Source organism: Haemaphysalis longicornis, unplaced genomic scaffold, assembly GCF_048455015.1.
Source record: "Haemaphysalis longicornis isolate Haplotype H1 unplaced genomic scaffold, Haemaphysalis longicornis Haplotype H1 scaffold_12, whole genome shotgun sequence".
Lineage (NCBI taxonomy): Eukaryota > Metazoa > Arthropoda > Arachnida > Ixodida > Ixodidae > Haemaphysalis > Haemaphysalis longicornis.
The window spans coordinates 100,158,760-100,176,319 of record NW_027526225.1 but is presented as its reverse complement, the minus strand read 5'-3'; the positions used below and the strand labels follow the sequence as shown (position 1 = coordinate 100,176,319).

The 17,560-nt window shown below is 48.2% G+C and overlaps 1 protein-coding gene across 3 annotated transcripts in view; it reads left to right on the top strand.

The window, feature by feature from the left end:
- LOC144162092 (uncharacterized) overlaps window positions 1–14,690 on the top strand; it is a 35,874-nt gene extending 21,184 nt beyond the window's left edge. For all 3 annotated transcript variants that reach the window (XM_077692595.1, XM_077692594.1, XM_077692593.1), the window contains 5 exons: window positions 4,809–5,074; window positions 8,586–8,841; window positions 10,331–10,399; window positions 13,754–13,843; window positions 14,514–14,690. In XM_077692595.1, the coding sequence (XP_077548721.1) occupies window positions 4,809–5,074; window positions 8,586–8,841; window positions 10,331–10,399; window positions 13,754–13,843; window positions 14,514–14,615 (783 nt within the window). In that variant the 3' untranslated portion in view covers window positions 14,616–14,690. The remainder of the gene's footprint in view (window positions 1–4,808; window positions 5,075–8,585; window positions 8,842–10,330; window positions 10,400–13,753; window positions 13,844–14,513) is intronic.
- The last annotated feature ends 2,870 nt before the right edge of the window (window positions 14,691–17,560 follow it).

Here is a 17,560-nt window from a genome sequence, read left to right as displayed (position 1 = left end):
GCAGTCATTTTTTCATTACCCTACGAATTCCAGCGAAATTAACCGCATAATATTCTAAGCTAAAATCTACGGGACCCGGGCTTGATGGAGTTCTCCCGTTTATAATACAAACAATTAATAACCACGCCTCCGCTCGTCCAAGTCATATTATAAACTGTATGTTAAAACAGGGCACATTTCCTGATCTATTAAAAGCAGGTAAAATTAGCACCATTCCAAAAAAGGTGACAGGGAACTGCTTGAAAACTATAGACAAATTTGTACTTTACCATGTTTCAGTAAGACTGTTGAAAAGCTAATTGTAACACACCTAATGTAATATTTCGACAAACTGAATGTTCTCTGCCCTCATCAGTTCGATTTTTGTCTAGGGTGTTCGACTGAGCCTGCCCTAATTTCTTTTACGAGTATCATAAAACGCGGTAAAGACATCGGTCATATTTTGAGTGATATCCTTATAGATTCTACTAAAGCATTCGATACGGTAATGTATACTACCCTTCTTCAAAAGCTGAATGCACCTGTAATTCGGGATCCTATGTTTCTAATCCGCAGGTAAATAACAAATTGGCTCCTAGTCGTAGAAATTTTTAATTAACAACCCAAATGATTAATAAAAGGTGTACCACAAGGTTCCATTTTAGGGCCACTACTTCTTTTAGTATATATTATGATTTTCCGAATTGTCTTAAGTTTACTAATACCATATTATAGGCTGGTGGACAACTACATTTGCTCACAAAAAATCTCTAACTGGAGTATCATCCTTTTAAATTACGACGTAGATAACCTGATAATGTGGTTTAAATGTAATCAACTCCATATCAACCCTGCGAAAACCCATTTCCTGCTTTTTCCTGGTCCAGTGCGCTATATTGATCCCACACCATCAACAATGTGGCAAAACCATGTCATTCACACATCACCTGCCGTCCTGTTTCTGTGTAACACTCTGACACTCATGTAAAATTTCATCAACATATTATTACGGTATCGAAAAAATTGGGCTTGGGTTAAGAGTAATAATTCAAATACCGCGGTACTTTCGACGCCACATTATAATGTCCTCATATTATTCATTCTTACACGGCCACCTGCAATACTGTCTTTCGTCATGGAAAAACACTTACTTAGCTCACATGTCCCATTAACAGGGTCTACATAGAGAAGTAAGAGTAATCACCATTCGTCAGCATTCAGTCGTTTAATTCAATTAACAGTCATCTTTCACAAGCAAATGCAATTTGCAGGACTCTCGATGTACTACCATTACACAACTTTTATCACCAAAAGTTGGCAACATATATTTACCACGTACTTGAGGAAGAAATATCCCTTGGTAGAATCATGAGAAAATACTTCCCCCACATGTCCCATTTACAGCTTCTACAGAGACAAGAAGTAAGAGTAATTACTTTTCGTCATCTTTCAGTCATTTAATTCAATCAACAGTCACCTTCGACAAGCAAATGCGATTTTCAGGTTTCTCAATAGCCCCGGATACATGGACTCGACGAGAAAGGGTCGAGTCGACTAGCGGGTTCAGCTACCTCGACCTCTCCCGCGTTTATATGCACCTCGTACAAAGAATCGAGGTGAGGGGAGCGGCGGTGTTCCCGGAAAAGCGGCTACCGTATGTTCACGATTCTAACGCCCACCCTCTTCTGCTAAAACGTAGCCTTAATATTTGTGTGCGCGTTACAATCGGGCTCAAAACCGAAATAGGCTTTAAAGCGGCCAGCAGCATTTCCATGCGCAACGGACACGAAGTACCCACAAAATCAAACTCAATCCAATTAAAACAATCCATCAACACCACGTGAGCGAATTTCGGCGCACTGATTCCTCAATGGCATGCGGCGTACCTTGTTCAGCTGTTGCACATTTTTTTTTTTTTTGTGATTCTTCAATTAGCCCGTAACGCTTAGAATTATGAAGATCAAGGCACTTGAAATCGCAAGCAGCTTCACTGTTTCCCGCTATGACTTTATTACCAGCAGGAACTGGATGAGAAATATTATGAAGCACAATCCTTTTTGGCTTCCACAGCTGCATACGCCAAATAAAATCTCCTTCTTTGAAGTACGTAGTGCCATTTCTTTTCCATCTGCGCAGTACTGCCAGTGTCAATTTTTTTTTCGAATTTTCCTTCGCGAACTTACTCGCGCGTTACGATCGGGGGCGCGTTAGAACCGCGCAAATACGGTATTCTGCTCCCCGCGGTCCGCCGACTCAGCCCGACGAGCGAGCCAACCCACCCCCTGCCTCCGAGTCGACTGGACTCGCCGCGACGGCTCTCTCACCCAACCCGCTCGCATATACATGGGGGGGTTGAGCCCAAAAAACCTGTTTATTTCGACTCAACGCGCCCTCGTCGAGTCAATGTAAACTGGGCTAACGTACTACCATTACACAACCTTTTTCACCAAAAGTTTGCAACAATTATTTTCTACGTACTTAAGAAAGAAATATCCCTGTTGGCATCATGGGGAAATACTTAGCCCACATGACCCATTTACAGCTTCTACAGAGACAAGAAGTAAGACTAATTACCGTTCGCCATCTTTAGTCGTTTAATTCAATAAACAGTCATCTCTCACAAGCAAATGCTATTTTCAGGACTCTCAATGTACTACCACTACACAACCTTTTTCACCAAAAGTTGACAAATATTTACCACGTACGTAAGAAAGTAATATCCCTCGGTAGCCGAACGGACACAAACATGCTTAACCTCAACCCAACGAGAGTATCTGAAAACAACAATCTGCTATTTCCCAAAGTTAAAACTAAATATATAAAATTTACGGTGTATTTTCTGGAAATTATCTTCTGCAATCAACTACCTGCTGAGATCAAAACTTCTATTTTATGTCATTCATTTAAAAAACGTGTCAAACAGCACGTCGTTATCACACTTGAGAATTCATTAGCGCCATAAACGCTGCCTAAATGTATGCATATTTTTTATGGGTGCCCCTCCGTTTTGATGATGTAAGTGTTACCAATCAGTTTTGATGATCCTTTGCGTTTTATCATTCTTTTACACAGCATATTTCTTGTGCAGACTTATTTTTTCTCGCCATATATTCTCGTTCATGCTGTGCAAGCATTTTAAAAAGAATTTATTGTGATTAATTTGCGCATTATGCAGTGGCCGCTTTTCTTATGGAGGAGAAAAGTGAGAACACCCGTGTATTCGAAATTTAGGCGCGTGTTAAGATCCCCAGGTGGTCAAAATTAATCCGGGGCCCTCCACTACGGCGCGCCTCATCGCCTGCGTTGTGTTGGCGCGTTAAACCCTACAATCCATCAATCAAAGCGATGCCGGATCGGCGAATGCGATATCAAATAAAAGATGCTGCCGACGACGTGTCAGCGGAATGAATGAAAGCGCATAACTGCTTAGAATTCGAGTCGCACACCCACGTTACAGCAAAACTGCGAGATACTTAGCCGCTCTTATAAGGGCCCAATTCGGGGCAATGTTTTCTGACTTTCGTGGGTCGGCTGCCGCATTATTTGGGAGACAGACAATGCGGGTCGAAACATCACCAGTGGCAGTGATACAGTATATTCAGGGACAAACAAAATAAATTAGGCTGAGGGTAATCGGGATGATGATGCAATGCTACCCATTGAAATTACTTTCGTGGGTCGAGTGCCGCATATGTATTTGGGAGATAGACAATGCGGGTCGACACATCACCAGGTGCAGTGATAGAGTATATTCAGGGACAAGCAAATAAATTAAGCTGATGGTAATCGCGATGATGATGCAATGCCATCCATTGAAACTGGCCACACACGAGTTTGACAACATAGAAACTTGGCGAAGCCCGTCCCCTTCCCTCCGAGAGCAATTTCGCGAAATCCACTATAAAGAAGGCGGTCACCTCGTGCGGCCAGCTTCACTCGCCACGCTATCCATCACAATAATGAAAACGCTGCGCTCGGCGAAGGGTGCCTGAAGTTTAAGAAACTACTCCCCGTAAAATTCGCACGATTCCTTTCCCCCATCCCACCCGGCCACACCCCCTCTACCCGTCCCAATACCCCGAAGAACGGAAATTTTCTTCTCCTCCTCTTCCTAATAAAAGAATTTATTATCATAATCTTCTCAACCAGTCGCCCTAACCCACATCATCGTCAGGTATGCTCACAGCCCAGACCTGCCGCCTCTTTTCTCTCCTATTCCCCTTCCAAGCAGCTGGTGACCTGTCGACCAGCGCTGACCTGAACTCCCTCCAACTGCTCCCCAGGGCAGATGTGGTCAAATCGTCACTTGGGCTCCTGAACTTAGGAACTGCACCCGCATTTCTACGATAGTAAAGTTCTTTTATATTGTGCCCAAAAATTAGGAGAGGGGCGAAATGGAATATTCGGACGGCGGTAAGGAGCAAGTGTTCCCTCGCTGCATCTTCAGCCATTCGGACCACTCAGCGTAGTTGGGACTCCGCGTCGGAGCTGACCAGCATTGCCTCACACTGCCCCAAAGTATTCACGGAAAGGTCCGGATTATGGGTGCGGTGCGAGTGGTCTAGGTCGACGGGGTCGGCTACCCATTCCGGGCAGCCTAGGCCGTTGTAATCGCTGACCGGAAGGGTAACTATATATCGTCTTCGGATCGGGAACCGATAGCCGCAGAGAAGGTACGGCTGCACGGGAGTAGCGACATTGGGAGGGAAGGTTTCGCGAGGGCTCATAAAAATTTCGAGGTCGGTGAAATGAGCATATCAGAGAGCAGTACCTCGTCAACCGCCTATCTCTGACCGCTGGGGGGACGTGAATTCCTCTCTTCCACGCAGGCTGCCATCGCGTTCCTGAACGTGGTCCTGCACATCTACTCGGACTTCGGCACGGCCCTGTTGGTCGACGACTGGCGGCAGCTGGAGCCGTTCTTCAAGAACGTGGCCATCAGCCACGCCTTTCTGGGCGTGCCCTTCCTCTCGTTCATGTGCGTCAGCACGAGGCTCTGGTTCATGTACATCTCGAAGGCCGTCGCCCTCTACGTGGCCTGCATCCACAGGAGCCTCGGCTGCTGCCTGCGCTCCCGAAGCACGCCGAACAGAAGGTCAGGCGTTGCCCTCACGCTTGAGTACTTAGCAATGCCATAAGCGAGGCAGGCCTGTTGGGAGGAGTGGTCGGGTTAAAGATTAAGTGGGTTCTAGAACTGGAAGCGTCTTAGTCTTTTCTTGAGTGTTTATGTAGGAGCAGGAGTCTTGCGAGTAACGCTTTGAGAATATGGGAGCAGACTAGCCGTTCTATACTGCTCGTGCAAGACCGCTTGGTAGACCCAACACTGCAATTAGGTGAACATACGTGAAGGTTCAATCACCGATGTTGCTACGCGGGAAACTACGTAGAGACATGCCATCCACAGTCACTCTGATATTTTCTCCGTTTCAAGCATTTCTCCCAAGAAATTTGGTTAATATTTTGGAGAGCGATTACAGCCACCGCAAACAATACACACGTAAAAACAACAAGAGAATAATTCTGACCGTAATTTTAAAGCAAAGCTTTCTAGCTCTACCAGCCAACTGTTCTTTCGTGGCGTGCGGGACCACAAACTCCCAACCCATAGGAGGTGGGAGGGGGGCGAGGAGGAGGTTCAGTCACAGAGCACACTGTAGATGGCGCTGCGAGTTTAATTTACCCAGCATTCCCAGCGCGCCGGAGCTGCTCACCTCGGCGGTCGCGTTGGCGGGACCATGCAGTCGTCTTTGTCGTCTGCTTTAGCGACGGTTGTTTTGGGCCTGTTTTGGAGCAGCATCGCGTACATTGCGCACTTCTTTCGCACGGGTTAACTTGTCCGACCGCACCTCCTGGGTAACCCTGACCCGACGAAATTACACGGCCGTACGGCAAAGATACGATAAGGATTGGTTGCAAGGGCGGGAAAACAAAATATAGAGACCACATACAGACATCTTGCCGCTGAAGAAACGCTAGAGAAGCGCACTTCTTGCCACGAATGGCACTCCGTTTTCTGAATTGGCGAATACCAATCCACTCCGGCTTTGTTTTGACAGATATGACAAAAGGCGAAATAAGGAACTATTCTTGTAACGACCGATTATCGTAGTTCCCACAGGTTTCTAGCAATTCTCAAACTTACTAAAATAGCTAGTTTAAATCGGTATAAATGGGAATCACTAAGCTCACTTGGCGAATTGTTTTAGTGTCCGCGCTTGTCTCGCGCGGTGATGTAGCCCTTAGCTAGCACCGGGATGGCTAGGTTCCGCTGTCTGACCCTTCGAATAACGCTCCTCGCCATTTTCCTTCTGGCGACGAACGTCCGTGCTACAGCGGCGGCGTCCGCCGCTCTAGCCCGGCCGTGGCCGACGCTTCTGTGTTCGGGAAGCCACGCCTGCGAATTCTAGGTAACGGCAGGAAGAACCTCCGGTTTCACTCTTTGTAGAGCCAGGTCTGTGAATTCAAGTGACGTCGCATGGGCAATTCTTGTAGGTGTCGTTTCAAGCTTTGCTTTCCAACCACTTTCACAGCGTGGATTTGAGCCATTTTTTTTCGATATGCTGCTTCCTCCCATTGACGCCGAGCCCGAACAGCGCGCACATACGCTGTTTAGGTTTAAGTGAACTTTAGGACCGAAAGTCATCGCGAAGTTGATCCCAGTGTCTAGGAGTGACCCCCAAAAACAAAAGAGCGAAACACATGCGCGGAAACGATAGATTTCCACACTCGTTTACCCACTCCGGACAAAGGTCTGGCAATCCCCAGGGTTTGGGGGATGGAATCTAATGTCGCAACGCTTCTCCTCCGGCACACGCGCTTCAGATGTCCCGAATTCTTACCAACGGTGGCAGGGAGCGGTAACAGGGCCAATTACACGCGTCGAAAACTGGATATATAGCTACCGCACGTGTGTGCCGCTCAGGGCACACTGCATGGAACGGTTAAAGGAGCCATGAAGAGAAAACACAAGTTTGGTTCATTCAAAAGATTGTCTCGTTAGAATCATACTGACACCACTTTTAACGTAAACTTCGCTCAAATAAGCTACATAATTAGGAAAAACGGGAATGGTCATGCGACCCACCAGCTCATTTCCCGCAACAGAACCTATGTCGTCACATGAGCTAAGCTCTGCGATTGGCGGAGGCTGGCAGAAGCAGACGCAAATTAGGTAGAACTTACAAACTAGACGAACGAGCGATTTGCGCTTAAATTTAGGGCACATTCTTTACAAAGCAATAAGAATGATGGGACAAACAGTGGAAGTTACGAAAGCACATGTAAACATAGAAGTACTGATGCGTTCTGCTGTTCGTACTGCGCACAGCATGCTTGGTTTCGCTGCACAGCACTACGGGGCTTGGGGCTGTCTCAGACGACACTGGCCGATTGACGCAAGAAACGGTGTCTTACGTGACCCCATTTGTCGAGCGAGCACTGTTTCAGGGAACGAATATTTTCTCCCAGAACAAAAACAAGCCAGGTTTAAATGCGGGCAAAAACAAACCAAACGCTTGCCACGGTATGGTGGCGCCATCTAGGTTACGGAACGTAAAGAAACGCGGGAACAAACCAACACCGCTGTACAGGGTGGAGACAACCTTCGAACGGTCCCGTGCCGCCGCAATTGGGCCAATGGGCTCAGCGCGTTATTCTTTTCGTTTCCCACGAGACCTAGCAACGCGAAACAGACAATATGATTCAAACTTCTTCAGTAAACCGCGTTGCGGCGATAATTTTAGCGCGGTTTTGACACAATGACTTGCTTCGGCGGCGAGCGAGCAACCAAAAATGGCGGCGCCAGCGTATACGTGTCCCTACCCTGTACGGCGGATGCGTGAATGAAGGTATTCTAGGCTGCAGAGCGGTCGGTTTCAGTGATGTCACTTGGGACCACGAAAACGCACGATTGAGCGGGAAATCAAAATTTTAACCTAAATTGTTTAATTTCTCAGTGAATAAAGCACCGTTTGTATCCGGACAAGCGCTGGGGGCACTATAAAACACGAATTCTTTCGAATAAAACCAACTTGCATTTTCTCTTCATGGCTCCTTTAAGCGCACCGCACGTTTTTATGACGCCCTCGCCAGCGAATGCTTCTACTTCGGCTAGAAAAGGGCGCGCGCAAGTGGGAAGGGTTCTGCCGGGCGTGGCTACTTGTGTTACTGTAAAGATGGCGCCTATAACGGCGGGTTCAAACGTTTTTTAAAGCGTTCGGGCAGCCGGCTGGCCCCCTAGAGCAACGCCGCCTGCCCAGATATGTTTACGTTTAGCACCAGGGCAGACATTTGATTGCCGCTCAAATGAGGGGCGCGAATAAGAATTTCTAGCGCCATTTTAAGCCGCATTATCGGCTACTTTCCCACATGATTAACTTCGTTTGCACCTTGAGTTTCATTTTGGCGAGAGGCAAGAAGCGGCTGCTCGGGCTACCTTCTCCACATCGCGGCACCGCCAACGTGTTCTTATCGCCGGCGGCCGCACCGTGCGAGTGGAGCCCGCGGCTGCGTTAGTGCGCCTTTCCTGTGCACGGTGCGTTTTCGCGCGCGGGAAACGCTCCATGCGATTCACGCGTTACACCCAGCGCGTTGCCGCGGCGTGGCAGGAAGGCCCTCCTGGTGGACCGAATGCGCGTTCAGCTGGGCCTGCTCGGGAGCTGCGTCAAGCTGGCCAGCTGGCTGCTGGGGCCAAGCCTGCTGTACGCGTACGCCTACAGCGTGCCGATCCTCTGCGCCGCGGCCTACTACACCATCGTGCCCGAGCTCAAGTTCCGCATCCGGCTATTCTTCCTCTTCTTCTGGATGCTCCACTGGCTCAGCATCCTCCTGCCGGTCATCACCGCGCAACGAATGAAGCGAGCCGTACGTGGCACATTTCATGCATGGCGTGCCCGTGCAATTGCGCGCGACAGCTGTCATTGGGAACCTACCCGCTTTGGGCTGCCGCCCGTGCGGGCCACAAACGTTTACAATCGCGCTTGCAAGGAAGGCTTCACTGCAATGCTAATCCAAATGCAGGAAAGTTAGCTTACCGCAATTGGTCCCTGCTGCTCCTCGTAAACAGAACACGCGGTTGCGCGTACCTCCAAGAGGATTGACGAAGCTCAATGAAGACTAAAGTAAGCTTCTTATGAGTATTTCATCTCAAATATGACAACAGTTCGGGATGGTCAGTGCCCCTTGAAGTCAGGATAACTAATGAAAACTCCAGCGACAGCTAGAGTTCATAGCACGCGTTCGCCAGAGATGGACGTTGTTAGCCTTGTCACAGTATACGCGGACGGAGCCATGGTAGAGCGCTGCAACTGAAAAATCAAGCACAGGTGGGGTGACATTCCATTCCGAATTTTCGCTGGAAAGTCCCGCTTCCGGAACAATTGCCCCGCGTTCCTGAAGAGATTGAAAAGAGGCCAAAATGTCGGGACTTTATGACATCGCAAGATTGACAAATTTAAATTCACTTCCGTAACCTGGACATGAAAACTAAAGTTTAGGCTTCGACAATTTCGTAATAAGAGGCAATTATTGGCGGGAGGCCGACAGGAGGAACAAGCGCGACATTAAAAACTAAGAAACTACGAAAATTCGGGCGAGGTCTACAATACGGCTGATAAATTTTGCGCCCTGCCTGTGTTCTGTTGTTGTATTGATGGCAGAATGTTGAATGGCCTTCAACGATTTTTGCCATTTCGTGCGATGGAATAGGGAAGATTTCGGTGCTCTAACAGCCTTACAGTTCCGAAGAAAGTTAGCTGCGTCGATTTCTTCACCGAGGCAGTTATTATTTGTGAGCGGTGAATCACAGAACAGCACTACCGGTGAATCCGTTGAACTGAGGTCTATTTTTTGCTTCGGAGTATCGTTATCGCTGCCGCCTTGCATCGAATGGCGTATACGATAACTAAATACAGAAGTAGTACCCATAAAATACATATTAAAGGAAATAAACTTCGAGTGAGCATGGATGCAAAACATTTTTACGTGTTTTTTTTTACCCGTTGATTGCTTATTGAAAGAATCATAATGTTTTTGCACACAAACTCGGTTCTGCCAGACGCGCTTTTTCCTATAGTGTACCATTGCATAAATCAGAGTGTTTTTCCGTCAATCTGACACACGTCACAAATACTCAATGCAGAGTAGAAAGATGTATACGTGGAAGTAACCAAATTCGTAAATGTGACTTAAACTGGTTTGGACTGGTTGGTGGCATAATGGAGGCATATACTAGCGTTTAGTTCATTGACAGGGTATAGACTTCAGGCAGCATAAATGCCACTGTGAGTACAGCAAAGTGTACTTTTATGATTGATTAACCCACCGCATATCGGCGCTCTTGGTTTGGTCACAGATGATGGAACTTCGAGGAGCTATCCAGCAAGCTTCTATGACAACGTACTCCGAGGAGCTTTTGGCTCAGGTTAGTTCCTCGATGCTTGATAGTCAGAGCTCGGTACGCACTGCACCAAAGCAGGTAGCATCCATTTTATTCGAAGACCCTATCCGACGCATGGCGCGAATAAGCACTGGCTATTGCAAGAATTTTTTTTCCTGAACATCACTACGAGATAGGTTGAGACGTGAACTGAGTTTTTTATCATCGAACATTTCAAGAAATAAACTGTGGCATTTGAGAGCGCCTAAGCTTTCCTTATAATGGGTGAATGTGAAAACATTGGTGTTCATACGAAAGTCGCTGAGTGCTCCTTCTAGTGGGTACGTCAAAGTCGCAAATCACTGCCGATTCAAATATGTATATCGGCCATGATCCATTGAAGGCAGCTGTAATCCCCACAATTCAATTTATCTGACTGGGCATGCCATGGTTGCCGCGAGCCGTGACTACTGGCTTGTTTATTGATGTTTTTATATCAACGCGTGAAAGCGTTCGCCCACGACCGCAATTTATCCTACGTTTTAAGCGAAGCGCCTGGTTGCTTCTTGTTTTGTATGACACACCGGCAATTTTGTTTGATAGCGAAAGGGTGCAGCCTTGCAATTACTATCCTGAGCTGTCTTTGTTTGCTGGAAAATGTTCTCGATCTACTTGAATGTTTCTAAAAATGAAAGTGCTCGAAATGGATGCTTGGAGAGCAAACACCGAGGCATTCGATTCGCCGACTCTCGACGGAGCACGTCCCTTTTTTTGACGGCTACTTTGACGTATGTGTTTTCCTAATAGTTTAGTGCGGACCTCAAGTTTGCCCTGATCAAATAAATCCTTCAAGAAGCCTGCGTTATCCTTTGCCTCGTGACAATAGTGAGACTTAAGGTGCGGTTCCCTTATTGGGACACTGACGTGAATTTGTCAAACTTTTGTGATCTTTTGCACTGCATAGACCGGCTCAAATGAACGCACTTTTCATGGCCTGCCCCGTCGATAAAGCAGTATTTATTTACAAAGCCATGCGACATTTGCGGCGGCGGCAACAACCAACATCAATGACGCGTATTCGACTTGCGATGTGATTGGACGATGCTCAAGATTGGAATTCAGAGCAGTTTGGGTTGCGGTTGTGTGAAAAAAATCGCTTGGCATCGGACCTTATCGTTAGTTGGGCATCCTCGGTATCTCAGAAATCGGCATATCGCGTTGCTGCAATGTTGTAGGCTGCAGAGTGTGTGCGGTAAGCCTGCCAGCACCGCTTAGAATCGTCATGTTCCATCGCCGAGGAGTACGCAGAGGCTGCATTCCCTCCGCGGCATCAGAGACGGTGAGAGGCGCTCCACCCCACATTTGGAGCTTATCTGGCTCGTCCCTGTGGCGTGTTCAAAGAAGGCCGAGAGTCGGCTGATCCGGAACTGTGCCCGCAGCAGTCGGTGCTTATGTCAACACCACGCTAACAAGCACTCGCCAACGGGTCAGTGTCAATCGGCACGAAGTCCGCCAACTCGCTCGTGGAGCAGTGAAGGCTGCAGCGCGAAATGGTGGATGCAGGATAGAAAACATTAACTAAGAGCGGAAAATCACTCCAGAAAAAAAAAACAAGCCCTATTGGGGACAGAATTTTCTAATTGCGACACAGTGAACCATGTGATTCAGATCATTGGTCCGTAGCAACAGCGCTGTCAGGGTAGGAAAAATAGAGTGTATACCGTATAGCCTCGTTACTTTTTAACTTCAGCATTCACAGCGGATTAGATGACTAATCCTTGAATAACGCTTGCGCAGCAAGCGTCCCCCAAATTTCCAGGAATATCTCATCTCTGGCAACTTCATTCCTTAGGAAGAAAAGCAATCGCAAATGTGTGGTCGTGCTGCAACCCTCTGTGTTCTATGTTCACCCCGCGCGAAAAGTGGCTCCCGTATGTTGGCTTTGCGCTTTACAAAAAAATTGTCGGTTGAAACAAATTTCCAAGTACCTGCATTGGCTTCTCTGACTCTTCTCACACCTTTCAATGGGCCTGAGGTTTTTTACTAAAGCATACCAGTCTGCGAAGCGTCGAATGTGCTCTTGTGTGAAGCTACTTTGACTTCATAGACTTTACTAAGCCTGGTACAGCCTACAAACTAACAAACTAAAACCACGTTCTTCCAGGCACAAATAGTGCCGTGGGTTCGTTTCAACTGAGCGAACGAGTTGGTATACAGCCCGCCGCCGGCCAGACGACTGACTCTGTGGGGGGGTCGGCGAGCCTCCTCGAGTGAGCAGCATACAAAATGTCACATGAAATCGGCAATGAGGATGCACACAGGAGGAAAGCTCTTAAGAATTGATTTTTCTACTTAATAAAGCCGCGTAAATGCACTGAGAGGGGTTGAAACACGGCCTTAGGAAGACCAGACTTCAAGTGGCGCAAATAAAGGATTGTAGGGTTTAACGCGCCGACGCAATGCAGGCGATGAGGCGCGCCGTAGTGGCGGGCTCCGGATTAATTTTGACCACCTGGTGATCTTTAACGTGCGCCGAAATCTCGAACACACGAGCGTTTTTGCTTTTCGCCTCCATCAGAAAAGCGACCGCCGCGGCCGGGAATCGAACTCGCGACCTCGTGCTCAGCAGCGCAACGCCTTAGCCACTGAGCCACCGCGGCGGGTGCGCAAATAATGGCGCAATTTTTACAAATAACTTCAGTGTCCTTTCAATGCCAAGCATAAGTACCCGCCACGCAACGTCAAACTCATTGTAGTGCGAGCTGCGTGTACCAGTTGCCGCCGTTTTCGAAGTCGAAGGCCGCATTAAATTCGCTAGGTTCCTCTTTTGTCAGGAGGAACCATTGGGTGAACTACCTGGTGTAGTGGATCCGTGCTTTACTCGCGTTCCAGAATGATTTGATTTGATTGTAGGGTTTAACGCGCCGACGCAACGTAGGCGATGAGGCGCGCTGTAGTGGAGAGCTCCGGATTAATTTTGACCACCTGGGGATCTTTAACGTGCGCCGAAATCTCGTACACACGGGCGTTTTTGCTTTTCGCCTCCATCAGAAAAGCGGCCGCCGCGGCCGGGAATCGAACCCGCGTCCTTGTGCTCAGCAGCGCAACGCCTTAGCCACTGAGCCACCGGGGCGGGTGCGTTCCAGAATGTCTGAGTTCGGTTTCGGCCCATTCACTTTCATGTGTGTCTTTTCTTCAACTCAATTAGTTTAGTTTTGTTCTCTTGGCGCAGTCAGCCATTTTATGTGCCGTCTGACTGCTACAGACGCCGGCTCGCGGCTCTAGTTAATGCTTTCGCATTAAAACATCCGTTTCAGCTCAAACTGATCAGAGCACTGATGCGGTAGCGCGGGTACTATTTTTGTAATCAACGATTTCTGTTTTTTTCCGCATTCGTAGCTTCGTATGATGCTGAACTGGAGTAAACACAACGATCTTCAGTTCACCGGCAGTGGTTTCTTCGTAGTCGACGTGTCAACGTTCACCCAGGTAGGGAGGTGGTAATAGGTCAGCAAAACGTTTATTGACCATAAGGATAGGCTTTTTTTTTCATTTTAAAGACCGTTACAACCAATTGAGATAATTTTGAGTAGCGATTGGGTTTAGAGGCTTTTGCACGCATGACTCGTCGCAAATTTCCGGCCGCATTGTTAATTAAGTGTAAAGCCACCGAAAACATTAATTCTCCTGTTTGCGATGCCGCCCCCCCCCCTCCTATTGTGTTTTATCAGCAATCAGGCTTTGAAATCGCCCAAACAAATTATTTACGTAAAATTTAAGAAAGGCAGGTGCTCTGCCAAATATTCGAGACTACAAAATAATTAAAACAACTGTATCAAACATGCTGTGCCGGGTTTGTAACAAAAACACTTACAACGATCAGCCGACGCCATTAATCCTTCACCTCAATTTCTTCGGTTGGTCAATTAGGCGCAATGACACGGTACGGGCACGCACTGTTACTGTGCCGCAGCCACAAGCGTATTGACAAGGTGTCATCATACAGACGTGTTTAGCACGGTCCGCTATAGACGTTAAAAAAAACTCCCGTAAACCCACAATAGGTGTTTGCATAAAATGTCGGAATATTTATGCCACATAACTGCACCTCTTGAAATAGTTGCTAACCGTTCTCTCTTTCTGTATTTTCATTTTACAGATGATGGGCGCCGTCATCACTTACACTGTTGTGTTAGTCCAAACGAGCAACAGCTATCAGAGGGGCTCTCTGCAACAGTGCACAAAGAGAATCGTTGATTAGAGAAAACTTGTACGACGGCGAAGATAACGATCCACGTAAAGAAACAGCATAGTGAGAAGCGCCAAGCCCTGTGGAATACCGTAAAAACCCGCGTATAATACGAACCCGCGTATAATACGAGGTGTAATTTAGAGAGACCAAAATCAGAAAAAAAGTTTCATCTGCATATAATGCAAGGTAAAGAACGCAGAAAATATTTATTTGCACTGCAGTTACCGTTCAGTCATTGTCAGTTTTCGCTGGCACTGTCTCCCGACGTCCGTTCAGTCATCGTCAGGTTCCCTGCTGCTGTCTCCTGAAGTCGCCTTGTCGGAAATGTCTTCCCACAGAAAGTAGTCCTCAGTGCCATCAAGGGCGTTCGAGATGCCGCATTTCTTAGAAGAGCGACTGATGAGCTCCTCTGGGATGCTGGCCCACGCACCCGCGATCCAGCCACAAAGCACCGCTAGAGAAGCACGCGTCAGCCATCCGGTAGCTGTCACTTACGGGTCTCCTGACCTCATCCACTCTTGGTAGCAAGACCTGATGCAGGCTTTGAAAGACCCGTTGATGCAAACGTCTAGCGGTTGCAGCTGGGATGTCATTCCTACTGGAGTGACAAAGAGTTCCGTGCGGGGTTCGCGCAACAACTTCTTCACGGAATCAGCCATGTGGCAGCGAAATGCGTCCAACACGAGCACTGACGGGAACCCCCCAACAAAGCTCCAGGTCGCCGACACCCCACAGATGTTATCCAGTCAAGCACCAGTTGCTTTCCCCACCCGCGAATGCTGCCTTCGGTTACGCCGAACTGCCGTCCTGCGGCGCAATTCCTGATGGTCTCGGCACATAAGATAACTTTTCTTTTAATTGGAGCCGAATACTGCCTTGGTGCACCCGAAATCGTGATGAACTTGCGGTGAACGTGCCGATCCTTCGCGTAGTCAAAACCACCAAAATGGCGCCGGCTGAGAGAAGCAGCAGTCAGCTAACGCCACCGCAAGATGACGCACCCTTCGCTGAAACCAAAACCGAAAGTGCACATTTTCGGCTGAAAACTTTGGAATCAACATATAATACGAGGCAAAAATTTTACATAGTAAAATTTGGAAAGAAAACCTCGTATTATACGCGGGTGTTTACGGTACCCGTCATCCGCTGCGTAGTAAATGCACAAAACTCGCCTTGAAGAAATATTGGATGTTCGAAATGACCACTACGGCGCCACTCACAAGCCACAAGTTCATGAATCAGAGTATCCTTTCCAACGATTAGCACTGTGACGGGTCTTGATACGCAGGAATTAGTGGGAACCAAATACTGTGGTACTTGTGCGTATATATGCTTTTCGATTAATTGATTATGATGTTAACGCAACGATGCATCACAGGTGATGAGGGGTGCCGTAATGGAGGGGTCCAGAATAACCTTAACCTCCAGGGGATTTTTAACATGCGGCTAAATCTCGAACACACAGTCCTTTCGCTTTTCCCTTCTATCAGAATAGCTGCCGCCGCGGCCGGGAATCGAATCCTCATCTTTGAGCTCGCCAGCAAAACGCCTTTGCCACTGATTCACCGCGTCGGGTTGCTCAAAACAATCACCCGCATTGGTCGGCGAAAGCGCTTGAACAGCACTGCAGAGCTAAAAGTTCGCGCAATCCGGATGAACCGTTCGCTCTTGTGATCTAGAGGGTAGCGCAATTCTTGTTTTCGTTTGCAAAATGCAGGCCTTTGAACTTTTGGAGCATATTTATTATTCTATTCTGGAAGCGGTTGCGCTTATGAGAACACAATAGAATTTCTTTTGCGTTATATGACTCCCATTTGCGCTAGTTTAGGCCCAAAGACAAGAGTGATGGAGTGTCGACAAGTTACTCTGTGAAGGCATTCAAAAATGACTGGCCGTATTCATTAGCAACCTGGTAGTAGCCTCACTAACGCCACCATGAGCACTCGTAAGAACAAAAATTACATTCCCTTCAGATAATAATATGCTTTTAGAGGCGAAAGAGGTCTAAAAAGGGGTACCAGCTTTTGCACTGAGAAATCGTTCCTTTGAGGGTGGCCACCAGGGGGCCGAGCTGATCGAACGTCCTCCACATGAGCTCCGTGGATTTTCCATTCCTGTGGCCGACATTCCACACGTGGACCCACGAAAGGTATTCCACCGTATTCCTGAAGGTCAACGCACCCAGAGGACACCAAATCATCGACGGACGGACCATCGCCCGAAATTCTACGGCCTTTGTTTGCAGCCGGCCGAGCGAGGCCTGCTAACCTCAACGAGGCCTACAACGGCCACGGCTCGCACGCTGAGGCGAACGCTCTGTTCTGGCACGCTCTGGCACGTGCTGCGACCCGCGCTCTTGCATGCTCGGGCGCACTGGCGTGCACTCTGGATGCGCGCTGGCACGAGCCGCCGGGGACTTTTCCAGCCCGCAGCGCAGTCTCAGCCCCCGCCTAACCGACACCCAGCGAGGCATTATGGAAGTCGTGGAAGTGGATGGGGAGCCTATCTCACCCGAAGACTACGAGAACGACGCGGGCTGGATTACCAGCCACCAGCAACGAAGCAGCCGAGCCAAGGCTAGGCTCACTGATCGAGACTCCCGAAACCAGGAAGGCGCCCGCCGAGAGCAGGCGCACAAGATCCAAAACCACCTGGGAGTGCGCAGACCGCGTCTGCCGGCTCTTCCCAGAGAAGATATCAAGATAGTTATTCGACCACGCGATGGCTTGAACACGTCGCGTGTGAGTTACGCACAGCTCCGTGACGGTGTGTTACGCGCTGCCGCAGTGTCGCCGGAGAGGGCGAGTGACGACATCTTTCGCCTTCAACCCGGACAGAACATCTTGGTCGTGAGTACGCCAACGATGGAAAATGCCAAGAAGTATTGCAGCATCAAAGAAATTCAAGTCGAGAGCCAGACCTATGCTACGACGGCGTATGTGACGCCCCCGGAC